Genomic DNA, 25,244 nt, shown 5'->3' with positions numbered 1-25,244 from the left:
GCAAAGATGGCAGTTTACCATCTCTGGATATACGAATTTTAGGCAAGGTAGAGAAGGGAATAAAAAGAGTTAAGCATTATGTTCTCAAGAATCATTTAAAATAATGAGGAGGGATGTTAAACTAAATGAAGTATCAAAGGAGACCATAAATAACAAAGGACAGCCACACATTGGTGTTTTTGCACAAGAGACTCCCAAATACAGAGAGAGCTGGAGGATCAAGTGTGTAAACAAACCTGAGTGCAGATGAAAAGGCAACAGTAGTTAGGGGACTTCAGCAACACAAAGATCAACCAAGAGACACAAACACAGTGCGAAAGGCACAAAATTCTTGAATCGCTTTCAAGACAGCACACGTTTCTGACATTGTGCTAACGGCTAAGTTTAGTCTCAGTCTCACCCCATCGTTCTCCCCCAACTGCGGTTGCAACTCACCCATGCCGACCAGATATCCCAACCCAATCTAGTCCCACCTGCCAGCATCAAGCCCATATCCCTCCAAACCCTCCCTATTCACATGCCTATCCAGATGCCTTTTATATGCTGTAATTGTACCAGCCTCTACCACTCCCTCTGGCAGCCCACTCCACACATGCACCTGTGCGAAAATGTTATGTCTTAGGTCTCTTTTATATCTTTCCCCTCTCACTGCAAATCTGAGTCCTCTAGTTTTGGACAAGCCCACCCCTCCCCCCATCTCAGGGAAAAGACTTGTCCATTTACTCTACCCATGCCCCTCAATTTTATAAACCACTATAAGGTCATCCCTCAGCCTCTGACTCTCGATGGAAAACAGCCCCAGCCTGTTCAGCCTCTTCTTATAGCTCAAATCCTCCAACCCTGGCAACATCCTTGTAAATCTTTACGCAATATTCGAAAAATAGCCTAACAAATGTCCTGTATAGCTGCAACATGACCTCCCAACTCCTGTACTCAATACTCCGACTGATAAAGAAAAGCATACCAAACGCCTTCTTCACTACCCTATCTACCTGCCACTCCACTTTCAAAGGAGCTATGAACCTGCACTCCAAGGTCACTTTGTACAGCAACACTCCCTAGGACCTTCCCATTAAGTGTATAAGCCCTGCTAAGATTTGCCTTCCCAAAATGCAATACTTCACATTTATCTAAATTAAACTCCATCTGTCCCTCAGCCCATTCGCTCATCTAATCAAGATTCCGTTGTACTCCAAAGATATCGGAGATCTCCTTACGTATTTGCCTCTCAAATTCCTGCCTGTAATACAATCCCAACAAAGTGATCACCCCCCTCTTATTTCTCAGTTTCACCCAAACAACTTCACTATGTACTCCCAGGAATATCCTCCCTAAGCACAACGGTAATGTTACTCCTAACCAAAAGCACTACTCCTCCTCCTCTCTTGTTCCTCGCCACCTCCTCTTATAGCATCTGTACCCAGGAACATTAAGCAGCCAGTTCTGCCCCTTCCTGAGCCACATTTCTCTAACGGCTAGAACATCCTAATCCCATGATGCCAACCATGCCCCGAGTTCCTCTGCCTTACCTGTCAGGCCTCTTGCACTGAAATAAATGCAGTTTAATTAATCAGTTTCACTTAATTCTCTGTCTTGCTCCAGCATGCCCTCATCTGACTAGCTCTTCACCTCAACTGTACCAGCCTCAGATGTATCTCCATCATGAACAATAATCTCCTGCTAGTTACTCTCCCCTCTCATAATATCCTGCACATACCAGAGACATGCCTGACTCTGGCACGGAGACATTAAAGGGTTAATTTGTTCTGCTGACATCTAAGAAATTGGATGTCCCAGGGGGTCACGTTTTTCAGTCTTGCAGGCAGAATGTGACAATCTGATCATACTCTGTAAATACTGCTTTAAGGAATAACCTAATCACTTTACATTGTTTTTGGGTGGCATGTGACTACGGAGGAGTGGCGGGGGTTGTGCCTTGCACACATCACGGACTGTAATGTAAAACCCTATATAAAGGGTGAATGTGTCCCTTATCAGAGAGCCTCGCTTGACATGATTCACAAACATCGCAAAGAGCACTGTGTTCCTCCAAAAGCTTGTACTTGCTGAAATAAATCATGGCTGTTCACAGAAGTTGGCCTATTGTAGTTGCATCAAGCATGTAACAATCTAAAGAAGGGAACCTAACATTTGGCAATGAGATTGGGATTCCACATATATGGAGCTTCTAAGCAGACTGAATAAGTGATCGCCTATGTGACAGTAACGGGAGACAGATGGGCTCACAAGGCAAGATTTACCTTGATGTCTCTCACTAACCTATCACTCAGTCAACCCCTCATCCCAGAGGACTCTGTAGTGACAGAATCTCGGAGATAACTTATGCCAATCAGTTTGTCCCAGTGAGGTTTGAGTCCCCCTGGAATTGGGAGGTTAGAATTCTCAGAACTATAAGTTATTGGAAAGGGAGGTTACAGACCCCCTGAAATTCGGAGGCTAGGGTCCACTAATAGTGGTATTTGAGGCCCCGGAACATAGCACATAAGGTACAGGATAACTACTGTGTCTGTCTCGATCACTGCTTTAGGCCGGGAAATCCCCCACGCAAGGGTCAGAACTCTGAAGTCGATGTGGAGACTGAGGACACTGGACTAGTATATGGGGATAAGTCAGGAAGTTGAGACTTTAAAAAGGGACAGATGCTGGATAAGTCAGGTGTCGGAACCCTTTTTCATTTGTTATGCCAGGATGACCCCAAAAATTAGGAACGGTTCAGGCACCTGTCAGGATATTTAAATCAAAAATTGGGAAATGAAATTTGGCCAATAGGAAGACTTTGGAACATCGATAAGTGTTTAAAAGCAGAGGAGGCAGTTTGGAAAATGAATACGGGGACTAAATGGAAAACTTTAATGTCTGCATGGAGGAAGACTGCTGAGGAAATAATGAATAAATCAAAACAGGCAGCTGGGAGAATAACGCACGTCAAAGACAGATTAGAGTGTGCAATCATGAGGGAAACCCTAAGTCTTGGGAGATGCTGAAGAGTTAGTGTTAGGATTATGATATGAGTAGAGAAAAACAGGAAAAACAGACAGACAAAATAAGGAATCAGGGTTGAAACGCCAAGCCAGACTATCAGGTGGGAATTAAATGGAGATACCTCCTGACATGTCTAGTCTGCCAATCATGTTTCAAAATATTGACACCGATGACCAGCTATGGTCACAACGTGGATTTCTGACCTCCTCAGAGACACCTATTCTGAACGCATTACACGTCCAAAAATCATCTCAAAGCCATCCTCCTCCTCAAGCAATTGGCCATAATCAAATGTGCTGCCCATGTAATGAACAATACGGACGTCAGCACTGGCAATGCCTGAGCTGGTCGAGCTGCCAAAGACCGCAATTCTATTGTGTTCTCTATGAATCGGCCGGTGCTCAATCGATCACCTGCCTCGAAAACAACAGGCGTACCAGACATGTCACTATGCAGCGTGTACAGGGGGATGCCCCGACCCAGAGAAAACAAATATGGAAGACTCAAGTGTTCTCACACTGCATCAAAAGACCTCTGATTACTCCAGTTCACCAAGTTTGTATACCTGATGCTTTGTTACCAATACTTATCAGCTGTCTTCATACTGATAAACACCTTGGCAAGGAGAGAATGGGAGAGGAAATGCAAAGATACTTTCAGCAGTTAACATATTCTCTGAGGTTTCTCAATTCACAGGTAAAGCATATCTTCAAACCATCACTCACCCCTCCATAACCTGGTCCAAATCTCACTCCACTAATCCAGCTCCCTGGAAATGTTACCCATTGCACACTCAGCACCGGAACATATCACACCCATTCTGGCAACCCCTCCTGCTCTCCCAGCACCAGCACCACCTACCCGGAGTAGGGGGACACAACGGATTAAAATCAACTCCCAGTCATGAGCAGGAAAAAAGTGATGAAGCTAACAACAGTGAAGAGGAGGTCTGTATGCTTTTTGTCAGTGGCCTTCCAATGGATATTAAACCACGTGAGCTTTACCTGCTCTTTCAACCATTTAAGGGATATGAAGGTTCACGGATCAAGCTACCATCAAAGCAGCCAGTTGGCTTTGTTACATTTGACAGCAGAGTGGGAGTAGAACCAATGAAGAATGCATTAAACAGCATTCAATTTGATCCCGAAAATCCTCAGACTTTCCCATTTGGAATTTGCAACAGTAAACACAAAGATGGTGAAAAGCAAACTGATGTCTAAACCTAACCCCACAAATATGCACTCTGCCTTGGGAGCACACTTCATTGCACAAGACCCCTATGATCTTGCAGTAACAGCACTGATCCCTACATCTCCAGAGGCCTGAGCTCCCTATCCACTGTACACATCAGAACTGACCAGAGCTAGACTGAATTTTGTTTTGAGGTTGGACTTTCCTAAAGGAAACTTTGGTAACTGGCTCACTTCCACACAACCTGGAGGGGAATGCAGTGGTCAAGGGGATCTCTGGATTTAAGAACTTTACTGGTGAATACTATTTTTTCCACATGGGAGGATCCTGGGGATCCTATCTATTGCATGGACTAGAAACTCTTGTTGTTATAATCACTGTATGTTGTGTGTCAATAACTTGCGTAAATACTGGCTGTCAGATGCTTATGAATAAGCTGATAGCATCTTTGTGTCAGTTATCATGGGATGATAAAAGGAGGAACTGAGATGGTAAAAGGGTTAGTTTGTTCTGCTGACACGCAAGGATGTCCTGGGGTGGGGTGTTTTACTAATCACACTCTAAATATTGTTTTCAAGAATAATCTAATCACTTTACATTGTTTTTGGGTGGCATGTGACTGTGGGGGAGTGGCAGGGGGTTGTGTCTTACATGCATGACTGACAGCGATGTAAAACTCTGTACAAAGGGAGAGCAGTTCCCTTGTTCAGAAAGCCTCGCTTGACACATTCCACAAGCATCACAAAGTGTGTTAAGTGACCCTCCAAAAGCCTGTACTTGCTCAAGTAAATTGTGACTGTTCGCATAACTTGATGTAATGCAGTTGCATCAAGCATGTAATAATCTCAAGAAGGAAGCTAACAGCACCAGAGAGGCAACATATCATCCTGAGATCTTGGTCATGACTGCAGACTCAAGAGCCCCCTATTTCAAATCAACTGCTTGGAACCCAACATATCCCTCATTACAGTAAAGCCAGTTATGGTACTAGAAATCTGTCTGTCAGCATAATACTCCCTTGAGAGGCCACCTCCTCCAACAGCATCCAAAATGGCATAACTGTTTGAGATGGGGATAGCCACAGGAGTTTTCTATACTACCTGACTACCTCTCCTTATCAATCCTAGCAGTCAACCATGTACCCGACTCTTATCTGTGGTGTCTCCACCTTTCTGAAACTACCATTGAGCACACTCCCTTGCTCTTTAAACTCATCGCCACTAACTCCCATCCAAACATTCTATGCAATCTGATAGGATTCACAACCAAACACACATCCTATAGGGACTTTCCCTCCAAGGGCCTTCAAAATTTCCCTGATCTCCAACATCTGACAGGAAGAGCAGACCACCCTACTAAAAGTCATGCCTGCCCTTTTAACAATCTAAGACTCAGAAGTTACCTAAAATCAACACGTTTTGCTCAAAATGCAGCATTAGCCCAGTCTTATTCCTCAAAAACACTGTTCCAGTATAACTCAATATCGATGCTTACTACTAAAAGTCAATTAAGAGACAGAGCACAATATAAATACAAAAGAAAAGTCCTCACTTCACTATTAAGCTTACCAAAAAAAAAGTTTAAGATTATGTGCCTTTTTACATTTAAAGTACAGTCAACTTTTCCACAACAACATATCATGAAAATTTCTCTTTTGTTTATGTAATGGCCAGAAGACAACAAAAACAACTCATTTCCTGCTAAAATTACCCAAGAAAATTGCTCTCTGAAACAGCTTTTTCAAAAATTAAAGGGTAACATGCAGTTTTGGCAGTTAAAACACTTTCATAGTGGAAGACCTGCTCACTTCGAATCCTTGCAGATTTTTCATTACCTTTATTCTTTCATTAAATTTGCCTTGGAGCTGTGAACTGGGAATGGTGAGCTAAAGATAATTTGTGGACTTTGGGAAACATTGTGGTAAGAAGAACAGACCAAACTAGGTTTTGTTTGAGAGGACAGGGGAGGAGGTTAATTACAGGCTGATTCTTGATTAAAGAGTTCCTAAAGGCACAGCAACCTCAGGCAGAACATTTCAGATGTATAAAGTATTTTCTTGCTGTTTTTGGTTCTTTAAATCACTAAATCTGTGCCATCTGATTCTTGATCTTTCCACCAATTCTAAGTTTCTAGCCATTACACCCATACTCATGATTCTGACAACCAGTACCAAATCTCCTAAACTTCTCTTGCCTATGGAGTATAATCCCAGATTCTCCAATCCATTCTCAGGAAAAATGTTGTGTTTAAATAGACAGAAGTCAGTTATTAACTAGGTCAGTACCTGGAAATTGATTCCAAGACCATATTTTCAAGCAAACAGTAAGTGCTGAACGATACTCGAGATCTCGGGAAAAGATAATCAGAAGTTGCCTTTTTTGCACTTTTTCTGTGATGAGGAGTTTGGCTGCTGATGACACAGCATAATGATTTGAAAGCTCCCTGTCTAATCTCTCTCAACAGCTTTCTACTCTTTCAGTCTTCCAAAAGCTAAATATTACAACATTTACCTAAGTAAACTAAAATGGTGCCCTGATCGACATTTCCAGAAAATCACGTTACTATTTAAGAAATCTGGCCAGTTTTATTATTTTCTATTGTTTATCCCTTAACTGTGCTTGCTTGTCTCTCAGTCAAGAGAAAGGGGGCTGAAAACAAATGTTTCAGATTTGAGGATTACACATTCATTAGATTACCTTGTCTGTTTTCTCTTCTATAGAGATTGCCTATTTAATAAATTATTAAATCTTTTATTTGAGATACAAACCAGGGTCTGGAATTAAATTTAAGTTGTTTAAGTCTGGGATTGGTTATTCAAAATAACGATTGTTGCAACTATTGAAAGTCTTCAAAGGATTTAATTTTACTGTGTTGTGAACAGAGAGGTACAAAAGCTGTTTGAATCAGCTGTCCATCTGTGTGTCATACCAGGTTATGCCCACTGAACCTTCCCATTGTCTTAAAATGCATTTAACTGTATGGAGATCAGTGTAGAACTTAATCAGTCAGGACAAAAGAGAACTCAAAATCAAAAACATTGCTTTTATTAATGAAATGATTTGATCTTGAAATATACACTTTCAGTAACTGCAATTACTTGCAGAAATAAAGTTCTTGGGAATTTACTTTTTTTTAAATCAACTGTATGTCGTTCATATCTTCATTGCAGCTGAAAATGTGTTACTGGAAAAGCGCAACAGGTCAGGCAGCATCCAAGGAACAGGAGATTCGACGTTTCGGGCATAAGCCCTTCTTCAGGAATCCTGAAGAAGGGCTTATGCCCGAAATGTCGAATCTCCTGTTCCTTGGATGCTGCCTGACCTGCTGCGCTTTTCCAGCAACACATTTTCAGCTCTGATCTCCAGCATCTGCAGACCTCCCTTTCTCCTCATATCTTCATTGTAAGCAACACGATATTAGACGCATCTAATGAAATGATAAATGACCACTCTTAAATTTCACATGGTGGCAGCAATACATGTGTTTTCTTTCCAGACCACAGTTCCCTTTTTCTCATGCCGCTTTAGAAAATCCTGAATAGGTAGAGTCTAATGTCCTAATTACAACAGAGATGAGTATATAGGATTGCAAATAAGTCACACAGCCTTACAGCAACCATTTTAAAAGACTTGGAGCACATATATTCTGTTTTTCATTATCTTCAAAACTAAATTTATCAACAGGCCCTACAAGCAATTAACAGGTACAGTTTCAATGATATCCTCGTAGACTGTTAAAATAGCGCATGCTACAGAACAGAATATAGTTTAGCCAAAATTAACCTCATGAATTCTGCAGACACACAAGTGTACCAACCTCTATTTATGATCTTACCATTTTTAGAAACGGAGAGATTTTTGACATTTGCAGAAATTAAGGTTCACAGCCAGGTTTAGATCAGTCATCTTTCCACAAGTTAAGCGCCTTCACAAAACTCTTTCTCCGTAAATCATTATCAGCCAAACCATCATTTCCATATTTTTCCCTAAAATAAGCCAAAGTAACCTGCAGCCTCTTGGGTAAACGTGACAGGTTCACATCAACTTGAGAAAAAACACTTATCTGAATGAATGTTACATTAACAATGTGCTGTCATAGAATAGTACTGTTACTTTTGTGGGGTTTTCCCATGATAGCTCCTTTCTGGATATAGTTCAACTTCTAATAGACAACAAATTATTGCTGCTGCAACTTAAGGTTACAGGGCATTGCCCTGTTAAAGAGTATCGCCTTGGTTCAAATAAACTATGTGATCATCAATCCACACAACAGGCCACATTATGTAATAGCATTGCCATTAATAAGAAGGTAGTAATATTGTGAAAAAGCCAAGATAAAATACACATATGTAATATAAATCCTCAATTTAAGTGCAAATGTTAGTTTATTTGTCACGCAGCACTGTACCATGTCCCAAGCTTTTCAAGATTGAAGGAAATATGTTTCCAGTTAAACACTGAGAACTTGATCACAGCATAAAAAAGGTTCAAGACTTACAGGTTTATAAAATCATGACAGGTATAGGATGGTGAATTACAAGTGTCTTTTCCCTAGGGTGGGGGATTTCAAGACTCGGGGATATATGTTAAGGTGAGAGGAGAAAGGTTTAAAAAAGACGTGGGGAGTAACTTTTTTTCTTAAACAAACAGAGTGGTTCATATGTGGAATTAACTTCCAGGGGAAGTGGTGGATGCACCTACAGTTACAATGTTTAAAAGACATTTGGATAAGTGCATGGATAAAAATGTTTGGAGAGCCAAGTGGGACTACCTTACTTTGGGATTATGCTCGGCATGGACTGGTTAGACCAAAGGGTCTGCTTCAATGCTGTATAGCCATTATCTTGCTACTCACAGGTAATCTATCCTGTAAAATGGCTTAAATATAACAATTTTGAATAAGGCATCTAGGTTGCAAAATCACATACAGTTGCATTACCAGAACAAGAAATGAAAGCTATTTCCAAACAAATTATAATTGGGTCACAGTGAGCATGATCTGGCCCTGTTTTCCTGTGTCAAAACGCTGCTACTAGAATGTGAATATAACCTTCTGCTTTTCCTTGCAAACATCTTTATCTCTTCTTCCATCTGCTAAATAGAAGTTGTTCATGTTCTTTGCTAGAGATGATCATACCTCAACTCTACTGTTCACGAAACCGGAGATTCCCAAAGTACCCACTATAATCACATGAATCAGTACTTTTATCCTCTTTTTCACTCATCTTCCATCCTGGGCGGCACGGTGGCACAGTGGTTAGCACTGCTGCCTCACAGCACCAGAGACCCGGGTTCAGTTCCCGACTCAGGCGACTGACTGTGTGGAGTTTGCACATTCTCCCCGTGTCTGCGTGGGTTTCCTCCCACAGTCCAAAGATGTGCAGGTCAGGTGAATTGGCCATACTAAATTACCCGTAGTGTTAGGGGTGAAGGGGTAAATGTAGGGGAATGGGTGGGTTGCACTTCGGTGGGTCGGTGTGGACTTGTTGGGCCGAAGGGCCTGATTCCACACTGTAAGTAATCTAATCTAATCTGTTTTTTCTAAGCCAAAGTCTTGCTCTCAAGCCTTTTTTTAAATTTATCCATTTTGTGGAATATGGGCATCACTGGCTGGCCAACATTTATTGCCCATCCTTAAGGTGGTAGTGGTGGTGAGCTGCCTTGTGGAACCACTGTAGTCCACCAGTTGAAGGTTGACCCCCATGAGGGAGGGAATGCCAGGATTTTGACCCAGTGACAGTGAAATAACAGTGATAAATTTTCAAGAAAGAATGGTGAGTGACTTTGAGGGGAACTTGAAAAAGTGGTGGTGTTCCTATATGTCTGCTGCCCTTGTTCCTCGAGATGGAAGTGGGTTTGGAAAGTGCTGCCTGAGGATCTCTGGTGAATTTCTGCAGTGCATCTCTTAGATAGTACACACAGCTGCTGAGCGCCAGTGGTGGAGGGAGTGGACGCTTGTGCCAATCAAGCAGGTTGCTTTGTCCTGGATGGTGTCAAGCTTCTTTGAATGTTATTGGGGTTGCAATTATCCAGGCAAGTGGGGAGGATTCCATCACACTCCTGACATGTGCCTTGTGGATGATGGACAGGCTTTCAGGAGTCAGAAGACTAGTTACTTGCCACAATATGCCTAGCCTCGGTCTTGCTCCTGTAGCCACTGCAATTACGTGGTCAGTCCAGCTGGTCTATTACCACAAACTGCTCAGATCACCTTTTTGCCATTCTAACTGGCATTGCGAACTTCTCTCGCTATCTTCAGACACCGCATCATTTTTAAATTCATCATTATTACCCCATCAAAAAAGGAACATTGACATTTCTGTCCTTACAAATCCTAACTCATTTCAAACTTCCTGTACCTCTCAAGTCTTGGGCATTATGTTTCCTTTCAAACTTAACACGCTTGCTTTGCAACTTCTGGATCTATACTCCCCCAACCTCATTTCTGCCCATCACAACACTTGAATCTCAAAATGCATAAAATTACATTTTCAGTATCTCCTCAGCCTTCCTCCTCTTTTTGTAGCCTTTGATGAGATCATCCTCCTCAGAACTTTTCCTTCATTATCCATCCCACTGTGTAGACGCATTGCTTTTTTGCGACCAAGCTTTTGCTAGAGGGATCACCTGGCTCAATGAGTTGCCTCCATTCACACATTGTTTCTTCTAGATGCAACCTTAGCTCTCTATTTTGTATCTACTTGTTACAGTTGTGATAACAGGTTCCACAAGATGGTAATAGCCACCTCTATCTCTTGACAGCTTTGCAACCTATTAGTCTTTTAATTCAATATCCAATTCCAGTTGAGTCATAAGATTCCCCCATCTGATCATTTGATTGATCAAAGCCATTACACATTCCTCAATAGCCCTACATTGACCATTTGTCCACTTATGCCCCAGAACGTTAAAATAGTCATACATTTGCATAATTCCATCGAACAACAACCACCCATCCCAACTTAGTAATTACTTCTACCTTTGCGGTAAAGTGTTTATATATGGCACAAAAACCCAATTTCAAAGTTGCTGAGAAGAGAGATATGTCATCAAAAGATTTTCATCTTGCACACAAGAATTGCAAATTTCAAACTACAATTAATTACACCACATGCTCAAGTTCCACTGAGTACTTTAGTATTTAATTCTCTTTCAAACATAATATTGAGATTCCCCAAAGATATGTACATCAAGAATCCCAAAAGGTCCAGTAGTCATAGCATGCATTAAACATTAGTCTTCTACTGGATAACAGAATAGTGGAATGCCCCTTTACAGAAGGAAGAGACTTAAAGTGCTGCACCTAAGACTATCAGACAAAATGCAGAGTTATACAGCGTGATGAAAAAACATCTGTATTCACTCAATTTAGGCCTCTTGCATATTTCCAATTTACCAATATGACAAAGACAGTCATGCCTTTAATTGAATAAGCTCTAAACTCTAGTGTTCTGTTCTTTAAAATCTTGACCTCACTACCTCTCCCTTTATGACATTTCTTGAATTCCAAGCCCTGTTTTAATGTTTCTTTAAGTAGATTTTTAAATCCTATTATTTCACTCTGGCTCACAAATGTTGCTGGACAATACTGCTGCGAAAAGCTTTGGGATATATGAAAGCAAACTGTTGTATAGCATGATTCCACATTGAAATGTAAGCACCAGTTGTGTGTTACTCAATAGAAAGGATTGGTGCTATGCATCTTTTTAAAGCTAGGTGGTGGCACTGAGCAATGGACATATACAATGTAAAATTACCTGAACTGAAATGGAATCTTAACCTAACATGAAAACCTAATTCCAAAGTTGCTGAGAAGGGAGGAATGCTGTCAAAGGTTTTTTTTTTATCTTGCACACAAAACACAAGAATTGCAAACTTCAATATACAGTTTCACAACAAATTACAGAATCAAGTTCCACTGAGTACTGTAGTACTTAATTCTCCTTAAAACATAACACATCAAGAATGCCAAAAGGTCCAATCTTTATAGCATGAATTAACCATTAGACTTTTATCAGAGAATAAGACACAGAGGATGCCCCTTTAGCAGCCTTAATCTATGCTATTTTGTAAAATTGTAGGACGTAGCCATTTCACCTATTGCGCGCGCATGTTGGTTCTTAAAAAGAGCTACCCAATTAGGACCACACTCCTGCTCTTTCACATAGGCTTGCAAACTTTACCAACAGTTTCTTCAGCTTCAGCTTGGTAGTTGTTACTAAATCCGATCTCACTAGCAGTAATTTTAGATACTATGTAAGAATTGTTCCTATCGTGTCATGCTCGATTCTTCTAACAATCTCTTGTTAGTGGTATCCTTTGATGAGGTCTTCTACTACTGGAAACAGTTTCTTATTTGCTAAATCAAAACACAGGATTTTGATCACCTCTACTGAATTTCTTCAGAACCTTCTCCGAGTCGTGGGCACAGTGGTTAGCACTGCTGCCTCACAGCGCCCGAGACCCGGGTTCAATTCCCAACTCAGGCGACTGGCTGGGTGGAGTTTGCACGTTCTCCCCGTGTCTGCGTGGGTTTCCTCCCACAGTCCAAAGATGTGCGGGTCAGGTGAATTGGCCATGCTAAATTGCCCGTAGTGTTAGGTAAGGGGTAAATGTAGGGGTATGGGTTGGTTGCGCTTCGGCGGGTCGGTGTGGATTTGTTGGGCTGAAGGGCCTAGTTCCACACTGTAAGTAACCTAATCTAATTGCTCTAAAAACAGTCTTAGCTTCGGCAGTCTTTTCATATTACAGAAATCCTTCACCCTTATTATTATAACAAATAATTCCTGCACCCTCTCCAAAGCATTAATAGTCTCACTGAAGAAGAAGTGCCCACAACTACATTGGATTACACAGCAAAGAACAGTTTAAATAATGAGTCAATTAAAATGAAAATTCAGAAAACCACAAGAAAACAAATGAATTTCATACAGAGATATAATAGACAAATTAGTCCAGTCTGTCAAAATGTTAGATACCCTCAGAAAGATTTAAAAAATCACAACACCTGGTTATGGTCCACCAGATTTAATTGGAAGCACAACCACCTGATGATGGAGCGTTGCTCCGAAAGCTAGTGCTTCCGATTAAACCTGTTGGATTATAACCCGGTGTTGTGCAATTTTCAAACTTTGTACACCTCAGTCCAACACCGGCATCTCCAAATCATGACTTAGAAAGATTAAACATCTCTTGAAAGATGCACAGCACTTTATTCATATGGCTGGATCTTATTAAACCATTGCAGCATCTAACAAAGTGATCACAAAAGCTAAACATTTAAAGATTACAATTATAGAATTATAGAATCCCTACAGTGTGAAAGTAAGTCATTCCGCCCATCGAGTTCACAATGGCCCTCCAAAGTGCATTCTTTCCCAAATTCATACCCTTACCCTGTCCCTGTAACCTTACATTTCCCATTGCTAATCCACCTAGCCTGCACATCCTTCAATACTACAGGCAATTCAGCAATGCAGATCCACCTAACCTGCAGTTTTGTACTGTGAGACGCACCCGGAGGTAGTGCACACAGACACAGGGAAAAGGTACAAATGCCACGTAGAAAGTCGCATGAAAGTGATATCGAACTGGGGTCCCTGTGAGACGTTAAAGGATTAATTTGTTCTGCTGACATGAAAGAAATTGAATGCTATATTTTTCTGTTATACAGGCAGGATATCTAATCTAATCATAGTCTGTGAATGTTGTAGTTTAAGGAGTAACCTAAATCACTCACCGCTTTAAGGACTAAGCTGAATCACACACCACCTTAAGGAATAATCTAATCATTTTACATTGTTTTTGAGTGGCATGTGACTATGGGGGGAGTGGCAGGGGTCGTGCCTTGCATGCATCACTGACTGTATAAACCTGTATAAAGGGAGGACTGTTCCTTATTCAGTGAGTCTTGCTTGACATGCTCCAGAAGCATCGCAAAAGTGCTGTGACTCTCCAAAAGCTTGTACTTGCCAAAGTAAATCGTGGCTGTTCACAGAAGTTGGCATACCGTAGTTGAATCAAGCGTGTAAGAATCTCACGAAGGGAACCTAACACCTGGTATTAAGCCACTGTGCCACCCTCAGCTTATAGCCTGAGCAGAACAGTTAATTTACCTCAATTCACTAGAACACATTTGCAATAAGGATTCAAGCTTCTGAAAATCATGTCATGAAATATGGTGCTGCAGTTACTCAATTATTACATACATAATCCTCAGTCCCCCAATAGACAATTGTCATTCCAGAACAGAAGAGCACAAGAGCAAATCCTCTGGCCAGTTCAGCCTGCTCCACCACGCTATGATCACAACAAATTTGGGCTTACTACTGAAGCCCTTAACCCTTGATTTGCTTAGACACCACAACCTCGATATCGCAGCATCAAAGAAAATCAACAATGGAGGATTCTAACCCAGTGGACTGGAAGATTTTAGTGCAGCGCTATAAATGAAAGATTTGAATAAATATTTTGCATGCTGAAATTACACCTTCCAAGTAAATAACTGGTATCATTCCAAAACATGCACATTCCAAACATGGGATTTTTTTTTAAACTGGTTAAGATTCAAGTTAAAGTTTTTGTAGTGTTATTTTCAACTTTATAAAGGTCAAGCCTACTCTACAAAATTAATATACTTTCAATGTGATTCATTAAGAGCTTTACTCCTTAACTTTGATCATTTATGCTGCAAAAATTGAAGAATTTGATTATTTGTATAGCATCAGAACGTAATACTTGACAAAATGGTCAAAATAATTTCTTTTCTGGTGGAAGATTCTTCATTCTCACTAACTCTATTAGGCAAGAGATGCAATTATATTATAACATTATTTCCTGTATTTATATTGACATATGGGCTATTTTGACTCTCAGAACGTTTAGAAGAAATCACCAATATCAATGTTGATCCACTTTCCATTCAACATACAGCCACAACACAAGCTTAAATTTCTCAGGTCCCACAAAATTTAAACTGGCACAAGCCAACAGCTGTAAGTCAGCAAATGTATCTTTTCAATAATTGACACTGCATAAAAAGCAAATTTTCAACGAATTTATTACTGAGAGTTTGGGATTTCCTAACTTAGTTAGTTAAGCATTCCTTTGCTAACAGATTGTTCTGAGCAGCAACCCTCCCAGTTACCTTCATAGTCACTCACTTCTCTCCTTGTACCTCATGCCCAATTTAGAATCACATTTATCTATCATCTCTTCGCAGTTACACATTTCTCCCCACTACACAACCTTTGCAGCCACTAGCCTCCCCCAACCAATTTTACCTTTGCAGCCACTGGTTTCCCCCCCTCCTGTTTCCTGCCACTGATTTCACCAACCCTCCCCCAGATTCCTTAGTAGCAACTGCTCTTCGCCAACTTGGGCGCACCTAATGGACATGCTCCGCAACTGGAGGAGTAGCTCTTATCCAAACTTCTCAGTTCAATGCACGTGGGCAAATTCTAATGAATGATATGCATGCTTCATTTTTTGCAGGCAACTGGCTTCCTGTTGGGTCAATTTCACCACATGTCCCACATGGATTTCAAGCAGAGCTCAAAATAAAGTCTGTATGAATCAATACCGAACACATTTCTGTAAACCTCTCACAAAATTAAACAAAATATACTATAAATGAGAGACAATGTCCACCTTACCCTATAAAAACTTCTTTCTGGCCAATATATCAACATAGCAACTTTTAATACAGTCACTGCACTGGCCATACTTGTGTAAACAAAACATGAATAAATACAAGTTTTTTTTTGCAGTGGTAGAGAAGACAAAAAAAAAGACATTTTTCTAAATCTGCAATTAAGTGATTCACCTCCATGTTATTCTTTGTAGGGTAGGCTGTTCGTTTAGACAGTAGTGACTTTCTCCGCAGCTGGTATGGGCTGTTTTGTGCACCAGGTCCTGATTCTTCTGCAATCATGTCTGCAGGGACATCCTCATCTAAGAGCAAAAAGGAAAAAGAATTGAGTCTTACACAAATTATATAAGAATGGGTTTTAAGCCCTTCATGGGCCGTTGCACCATACAAAAAGTCAATCTGTTTGATATCAATTCAGCAAAACTATTGCCTCCTGAGCAAATATTCTAAGAACTCCTTAAAAACCCAACAGCACCTTCAACAAAAATTTATATTTAAATATTTGGCCTTAAATGGAACAGTGTGCCTAATTCTAGGCATCATCCTTTAAGGAAGGCCATGAAGACTCTGAAGACAAAGACGTAATAAAATAGTTCCAAGTATGAGGGATTACAACTACAAAAAAAAGGTTGTTCTTTATACAGAGATGACTAAATTTTGATAGAAGTGTTTGAAACAATAACGGGGTTTGCTAATCAAGTCTAAGTCTAACTAAGAAACAATGGTCTCCAATGGCTCATTGCTCAAAGCCAGATGGTACAAATTTAAAGTTAACTACTAAAAGAACCAAAGTAACAAGTAACTTTCAACATATGAATTAAAAATTTGAAATGCGCAGCCTGAAAAGGAAACTAATTTGATGGTAGCTTTAGCGAATTAGAAAAATGTGACAAAAACCAAAAGAACTGTGGATGCTGTAGATCAGGAACATGAATCAAAGCTGCTGGAAAAGCTCAGCAGATCTGCCAGCATCTAAGAAGAAATATCAGAGTTCTGAGCAGTTCTTCGGAAGGGTCACCGAACCTGGAAAGTTAACTGATTTTTCTTCACAGACACTGCCAGACCTGCTGAGCTTTTCCAGCAACTTTTGTTTTGTTCTAGCAAACTATGTGAATGGAAATAAATTGCAGGGCCATGAGAAAAGAGTCAGAGAATGGTACTGAATACTTTTTCAAAAAGACTAGCATGAACTCCTATCATGCTGCAGCATTCTGAGTTGACAAATACCATCCAAAATCACAAATAGCAATTGATTCTTGAACAGTAACGTTCCATCGCACGATACTTAACAAGGATTTCAGCTGCTACGTAATTCACTTAACAGCAAATCATCGCAATCATTATTAATCCCGACTAGATACAATCATATTTTTAACCAACTTTGGCAAAGGTACTATGTTTGAGGTCTATTGTGCATATTCACAACACTTTTTTTAAAAAGAAAAGGAGAGAAAAGGAGGCAAGAAGAATAGAAAGCTTAATTTTTACTTTAAAGTGGCTCCTCTAAGACTTTGTAATGAATTTTTTATGCCAATGTACATTGCTGTTAAATATGTTAGAACAAGTTCCACTGTACCTCCGAGATAACCAAAAACTAATAATGCTGTACAACATGAAAATGTTAAGGGGGAGGTGGGGACTGACCAATATTATGACTCAAGATTAGAGTGGTGCTGGAGAAGGGCTTTTGCCCGAAACATCAATTTCCCTGCTCCTTGGATGCTGCCTGACCTGCTGCGCTTCTCCAGCACCACTCTAATCTTGACTCTGATTTCCAGCATCTGCAGTACCCACTTCTACCTAATAATATGACTCAAGGCAGGTTTTAGAAAGGATCTTACTGGATGCTTTAGAAAGGCTTTTGGAAAACATTTGGAGACAGCAGAGGAAAGCTGTACATTTATTCAAGGAGGATTCAAAACAATTACTTGTAAAGGACAATAAAGGAGTACTGATGAATTGAGGTAAAACTTGGTGGGGCATAGTGAGGATCTCAGGCAGGAGAGATTTGTCCAAGATTGGAAGAAAATCTTGAGAGCATGGCATGCCCCTTTGGAATTCAAGTGCACCATATCATGGCTGTAAAATTTTGAATGCATTAATCCACAAAGGTTTCATTTATCTTGCACCAATACCTCCACAATATCTAGCAAAATATTTGAAAGTAACTTGCATTAATGCAGTATAATGTAGCACTTTTATTGTAATGAAACATTTCAAAGCATTAAAAAAAGCTTGTAGCAGGACTATTATCATAAGAATGATAGGTGAATGGAATGTGGTTCAAAAAAGTGATACAGACAGCAAAGCTTTGGTTGAATTCAGGTTTATGGTGGGTAAAATATAGGTAGTTGGCCTGGAGAGCACTGGAATAGATAGCAATAAATCAAAAATATCAACCATAGTTAAATGATATCCAGCAAGTAATTGCCAGCACCTGGCCCATATCCCTCCAAAGCCTTCCTATTCATATATCCATCCAAATGCCTCTTAAATGTTGCAATTGTACCAGCCTCCACCACATCCTCTGGCAGCGCATTCCATACACGTACCACCCTCTGCGTGAAAAAGTTGCCCCTCGGGTCTCTTTTATATCTTTCCTCCCCTCATCCTAAACCTATGTCCTCTAGTTCTGGACTCGCCCACCCTAGGGAAAAGTCTTTGTCTCTTTATCCTATCCATAATTTTGTAAACCTCTAAGGCCCTCAGCCTCCAACGCTCCAGGGAAAATAGCCCCAGCCTGTTCAGCCTCTCCCTGTAGCTCAAATCCTCCAACTCTGGCAACATCCTTGTAAATCTTTTCTGAACCCTTTCAAGTTTCACAACATCTTTCCGATAGGAAGGAGACCAGAATTGCACGCAATATTCTAACAGTGGCCTAACCAATGTCCTGTACAGCCGCAACATCACCTCCCAACTCCTGTATTCAATACTCTGACCAATAAAGGAAAGAATACCAAACGCCTTCTTCACTATCCTATCTACTTGTGACTTCACTTTCAAGGAGCTATGAACCTGCACTACAAGGTCTCTTTGTTCAGCAACACTCCCTAAGACCTTACCATTAAGTGTATAAGTTCTGCTAGGATTTGCTTTCCCAAAGTGCAGCACCTCGCATTTATCTAAATTAAACTCCATCTGCCACTGACCAGAATGCAAGCTTTTGATTGGCAGTAACAAAAGATGATGATTCACGGAACCTTTCTAACAAAGATTGCCATTGGGAACAGGAAGTGTCTGGTCTGCCTTCTTGCTAGGGACACCAAGGCAAAAATCAGCAACCTGAGCGGAGACCTGGGAATCCTTTGATCAGTGGCAAATGTATTGCACCGGTAAATTAATCCAGCAAGTCATCTGGGGAATCCAATTTTTGAAAATACATAGAAAAATCACATTAAGGACATACATTGCTTTTAACGCAGTAAAGCATCCCAATGGTCAAAAGGCAAATAACCCTCACCCTTTTCACAAAGGCAAATATGGAGTTCTGCAAGTCTGCAAATTTTAAACAAAACAAATATGCCCTTATTTTAACCAGTTATTGTCCTGTGACAATAAACTTGAGGACAAGCTGTAGTGCAGCTCAGTTAAGTTTAATCAAAAATCTGAAAGCTTGGCAAAATCTTAGAAGTAATTTACCTCAAACATGCAAGTGCTTTCAACATCAAGAAACTGATGTTCTTTCTCTTGAAGGTAACAATCTTGTAACAAGATCGCAAAGAAGCACTGTGAGAAGACTGCTCCATAGACAGCATCACAGTCCAATGTGGGTAAAATGTCCCACAACAGCACTGCAGTGTACCAGATCGGTAAATGTGATACTGATGGGTCACTGGACTATATGCAGGACATGGAGGTGGACCCCGGCCTCATCAGCCTGGACCAGGTGGTGGTCTTTGACAGGAAATCACATACCTACACATGGGACATGTTTTCCAAAATAGGCTTTGGGAAGGGAGTCCACAAATGCATTCAACTGAGCGCCATCAACATGGGTATTGCAGTGTCGATCAATGGGAGGGAATCAGATGGCTTCCCAGTCAGATCAGGAGTCAGGCAGGGCTGCCCACTCTCTCCTGCATTGTTTGTGCATTATAGACCCTTTCTCTCCCCCACCCCTCGAGTCCTTTAGAAAGGATGCAAGCCCAAGGGCGGTAACTGTTTCAGGCAGCGGAGTCCTGCAAGTCAAAGCCTCCCTATACATGGAGGAAATCACCATTTTCTGCTCAGTTCCACTGTCTGTGCACAGACTCATGAGCAACTGTGACCAGTTCAGGTGCCAGATAAATCAAGATAAATCAAGTTTCCTGAAGAAGGGCTTATGCCCGAAACGTCGAGTCTCCTGTTCCTTGGATGCTGCCTTACCTGCTGCGCTTTTCCAGCAACACATTTTCAGCTCTGATCTCCAGCATCTGCAGACCTCACTTTCTCCTTAAATCAAGAGTGAGGCCATGATCTTTCGGAACTAGGTTAATCGATTCTTTGTCCCTTTCACCATCAGGACAGGTTAACTGAAGGTACTGGAAATATGGTTAAGAGGGGTTGGGGCATGCGCAAAAGTGCAGGAGGAGCATATCATCAGACGAGGCAGAAACTGGGCTTTTGGGAGCACTGCTCCCTCTCCATTATGTGTTAAAAACCTGGTCATGAGGTGTGAGGTTTTCGCGTTGTCGTTGTACATAGCACAGGTCTGGCCCATTCCCAGAATCTGCACACTGTTAAGAGTCACCCAAGTGACCATCCACTTCATCTGGAGGTCTAAGATGGACCGTGTCCACAGTGACATCATGTACAAAACTCTGGATTTTGGGTGGGTTGGGTGGGGGGGGGGGGTTGAGATGTTTCTAATGCCATCCTCACCCTGATGGCCACCTTATATTATAACCTGTCATACTGCTCTTTCTGGAATGTGCCTTTGTAAACAAAGTCCAAAGGAGAGATGCAGTGGCTCTGGTCAAGGTTCATTCTGAGCAGATCCATGACACAGGACTCTGTGCTCTACGGTCTGTTCCTTGGAACATCAGCTGTGCCTGGAGGATATCAACTCGGTCAAAAACATTCTTTGGTCTGTCCAGGAACTATTGGTCTTCCAGTTAAAGGAGTTAACCTCAAATGAGTTTTGCAGTCTGGCACATTCCAAGGTCTAAAGATTAGGGCAGCCGCTGCTAAGGATAAAGATCACTAGCTAAGGACTTTCCACCAAAGTTAACTGTGGGTCTGTTCAGTTATTGGGCCCTCCCGGTGTTTCAGACATATGTAAATATAGTCTTGCATAAAAAAATGCCTTGATTTTGTTTGTTCTACATATGAAAAGATTGTACAGAATCGAAGCACTATAATGATTATGTAAATAAAGACTTATGAATAAAGTATATTTTGAAATGGAATAAAGTTAACTTTGCTTTCTCTCCATAGATGTCGTCCTGAGTTTCTCCAGCAATTTGCATTTCTTTTTAAAATCACAATGAAGCAGTCTGAGAAGTGAGTCCCACAGTCAGCACCACTATGAAACAGTTGCGCAGTTAATAGCAAAGGCAGGAAGGCAGATTATATGATTAGAAAGATTGGGAAACGGGAGGTGCAAGGAAACCTAGGTATCCTCATACCAATCACTGAAAGCACCCAGATGCAAAAGGCAGTGAAGGTGGCAAATGATGGACTGGCCTTCATAGTAAAAGGTTTCATGGACAGAGCAGAGATTTCTTCCTGCAATTGTACAAAGCCTTAATGAGATCACATCTGGAAGTACTGTGTGTAATGCTGATCTCTACGTGAGAAAAGATATTCCAGCTACCTAGAGAGTGCAGTGAAGATTTACCAGACTGATTCCTGGGATAACAGAACTGTCATATGGAGAGAGATTGGACTGGTTAGGACAATAGGACTATATTCACTGGAGATTTTAAAAATTGGGAGTGCTGATCTTAGAAACTTAAAATTCGATGAGAGGACTATGCAGAGTAAATGCATGATGGTCCTGATGACAAGAGACAGTCCAGAACAAGGAATTACAGGGACAGGATAGACTATTTGGGAGTGGAGGAGAAATTTCTTCAGCCAGAGAATGATGAAACTGGGAAATGTCTGCTACAGAATGCAATGGAGGTCAAAACATTGAAGGTTTTTCAAGATGGAGTTAGATATAGTTCTTAGGGCTAGGGGGATCAAAAAGGAGAAAGTAGGAATAGGGTACCAATTTAGATCATCAGTGATTATCATACTGAATGGCTAGGAAGGCTGAAAAGGCCAAATGACCTTCTCCTGCTCCAATTTCTTATGTTGATTGAAAATATGCATTGAAAAGGTGAAACATGGGCACACTTTGAAATAGTTTTGATCCACACCTTACAGTCCTCTTACAAGAAACACTACACTAGGTTGGCTTGATCATTGGAACTAGAGGTCAATGGTTCATGCAGAAATGCAAGGTGGGGGGGGGGGGGGGGGGCGCAAATGTGAAGGCTGACTATCCTCCAAAGGCAAGAGTGCAGTGCTGGAAAAGCACAGCAGGTCAGACAGCTTCCAAGGAGCAGAAGAATCGATATTTCGGACTCCTGCTCCTCAGAAGCTGCCTGACCTGCTTTGCTTTTCCAGCACCACACTCTCGACTCTGATCTCCAGCATCTGCAGTTCTCCCTTTCTCCTATACTCCAAATGAGTCTACCTACCATTTTATGGAAGAGTGATATGTGAAACTATTGACACACAAAATTTGATCACATGAAAATTCCCTTGATCACTTGCTCCACTTACAACAGCACTAGTGAAACGCAAGTGTACATTTGACCAGCTTACTAATCATGCAAAAAAAAGAAGCAAAGCCAAGTTACCTGGATTAATATGAACAACACACGAGTACAGATTTATACACAAAAACATTTCCAAAATAATCATCTTGGCCATTTATTTCATTTTTCTTCCAGAGACTTCACTACACTCTGCCCAAGTGCTGTCAGTCTCAGTTACCCTGAAATTAGTTCACTTGGCTGGTTTGCATTACATACTAATAGCATAGGTTAGATTCCCACCGCAGCTGAAGTTACCATGAAGGATTCTTCCCTTAAGCTTTCCCCTCACTTCAGGAGTGATGACTTTCAAGTTAAACCGCCACCAGCCACATCTCTCAATTGACAGCATAGCCTTGCGGTCCAATAGGACTATGGCAATTTGATTGTAGAACACACTTAAAAGTAATTTTTAAAAAATTTTTCTTCATAAATTATAAAAGATCCACAGAGCCCACAAAAAGTATAGAACGGAGTTACACAAACGCAATTTTGACATCACTTGACTGTTATCCTCCTAGTTTTTCAATTTCCAAGACGGACATCTCTCTTTTCTCCTCATTGTATGGTTATCTTGCACTTTACAACTAATTTCTCCCTTAAGCAAACGTTTTTTAAAAGCATTTATGTTGATAGAAATAAGGTGCTGAACACAATTCCAATTTCCACAGACATGGTAGACAGACACTTAACGTCACTGGGTAGGTGTTTGGAATAATGTACTGTGGCAAAATGAAAGAAAAGTGCAAAAATACAAGGAATTGTGCTGTGATGTACACCACAAATCATTGATAAACAGAAAATAAGGCTTCATATCACTACTGCTCAAGACTCTTGTGCATACTAAAAGAGGTAAAGGCCATTTTACTCCTTACAATCTGTTCAGCCATTTAATTAGATCATGGGCCCTTAACTCACATTAGTCTCACATTCTTCAATGTTAGGTTAGCAAAATAAATCTCAGATTTGAAATAATTAATCGAGAATTAAGCAATTTCCAATAATTCCAAGCTTCCACTATTCGGAGTGAAATTAGGAATCATCTGAACGTAGTGTCTAGTATTAACCATGCTTTATAGTTCGCCACTCCCCAATCAGCACAAATAGAACTTTTTTTTCTTGTCCTATTCTCATTAATGCCTTAAACTTCAAAAAGTTCCTTAACATTCTAAATTCCAAGGAACTGATGCTCAGCTTACCTTTTTGGCCTCTACCCCAAATATCCATGGTGTTTTTTTTTCAAACATTTAAACCAAAACCAAAACCTGCATGTATACAGAAAATCCTGTTCAGATTTGCTTAAGGATTATAACCATAACATCTTTCATTAGCAAGGCACCTTAGTTCGCTCTTTGCACAACGCCAAAATCTGATTGGTCTATGTTCCAGACAATCTCTTCCTTCTGTACATTTCACAGTAACTTTTGGCAGGATCCTTGAAATCTTCTAGTGCATATCCTCACTGAGGATGTCTGGTATAGAGAAGAGCTCAAAATTGTCACATTTCCACCAGCAGGTACACGCAATGCATATCTGCATGCAATGTCAGCTGCTGCCTAGCAATGAGTAGGATCAACCACAGCAAAGTATCAAATAGAGGCCCTTTTCTGAAACCACATGTATAAACCATGGTGCAACTTGTGACCCATCCCTGTAATTTCAAAATGGACTAAACAGTAGCTCATCTTGCTGGCAGATAGGCTATGTCATAAGACCATTCGGCCCATCAAGTCCACTCCACCATTCAATCATGGCTGATGGGCATTTCAACTCCACTTACCCGCATTCTCCATGAAGCCCTTAATTCCTTGTGACATCAAGAATTTATCGATCTGAGTACTGAAGCCATTTAGCGTCCCAGCCTCCACTGCACTCCGCAGCAATGAATTCCACAGGCCCACCACTCTCTGGCTAAAGAAATGTCTCTGCATTTCTGTTCTGAATTTACCCCCTCTAATTCTAAGGCTGTGCCCACGGGTCCTAGTCTCCTCGCCTAATGGAAACAATTTCTTAGCGTCCACCCTTTCCAAGCCATGTATTATCTTGTAAGTTTCTATTAGATCTCCCCTTAACCTTCTAAACTCCAATGAATACAGTCCCAGGATCCTCAGCCGTTCCTCGTATGTTAGACCTGCCATTCCAGGGATCATCCATGTGAATCTCCACTGGACACGCTCCAGTGCCAGTATGTCCCTCCTGAGGTGTGGGGCCCAAAACTTGGCACTACTCCAAATGGGGCCTAACCAGAGCTTAAAAAAGGCTCAGTAGCACATCGCTGTTTTTACATTCCAATCCTCTTGAGATAAATGACAACATTGCATTCGCTTTCTTAATCACGGATTCAACCTGCATGTTTACCTCTAGAGAATCCTCGACTAGCACTCCCAGATCCCTTTGTACTTTGGCTTTATGAATTTTCTCACCGTTTAGAAAGTAATCCACACTTGTATTCTCTTTTCCAAAGTGCAAGACCTCACGTCTGCTCATGTTGAATTCCATCAGCCAATTCCTGGAACACTCTCCCAAACTGTCCAGATCCTTCTGCAGCCTCCCCACTTCCTCAGTGCTACCTGCCTGTCCACCTAACTTTGTATCATCTGCAAACTTAGCTAGAAT

General features: G+C 41.0%; 1 protein-coding gene across 1 annotated transcript in view; it reads right to left on the bottom strand.

The window, feature by feature from the left end:
- Positions 1–25,244, bottom strand: part of fbxo11b (F-box protein 11b) — a 163,490-nt gene that overhangs the window by 84,802 nt on the left and 53,444 nt on the right. Inside the window, exon 2 of the mRNA XM_060831368.1 lies at positions 16,018–16,145. Coding sequence (XP_060687351.1) covers positions 16,018–16,145 — 128 coding nt within the window. The remainder of the gene's footprint in view (positions 1–16,017; positions 16,146–25,244) is intronic.

Source organism: Hemiscyllium ocellatum, chromosome 10, assembly GCF_020745735.1.
Source record: "Hemiscyllium ocellatum isolate sHemOce1 chromosome 10, sHemOce1.pat.X.cur, whole genome shotgun sequence".
In the NCBI taxonomy this organism is placed as follows: Eukaryota; Metazoa; Chordata; class Chondrichthyes; order Orectolobiformes; family Hemiscylliidae; genus Hemiscyllium; species Hemiscyllium ocellatum.
This window is presented reverse-complemented; position numbering and strand designations above follow the sequence as displayed.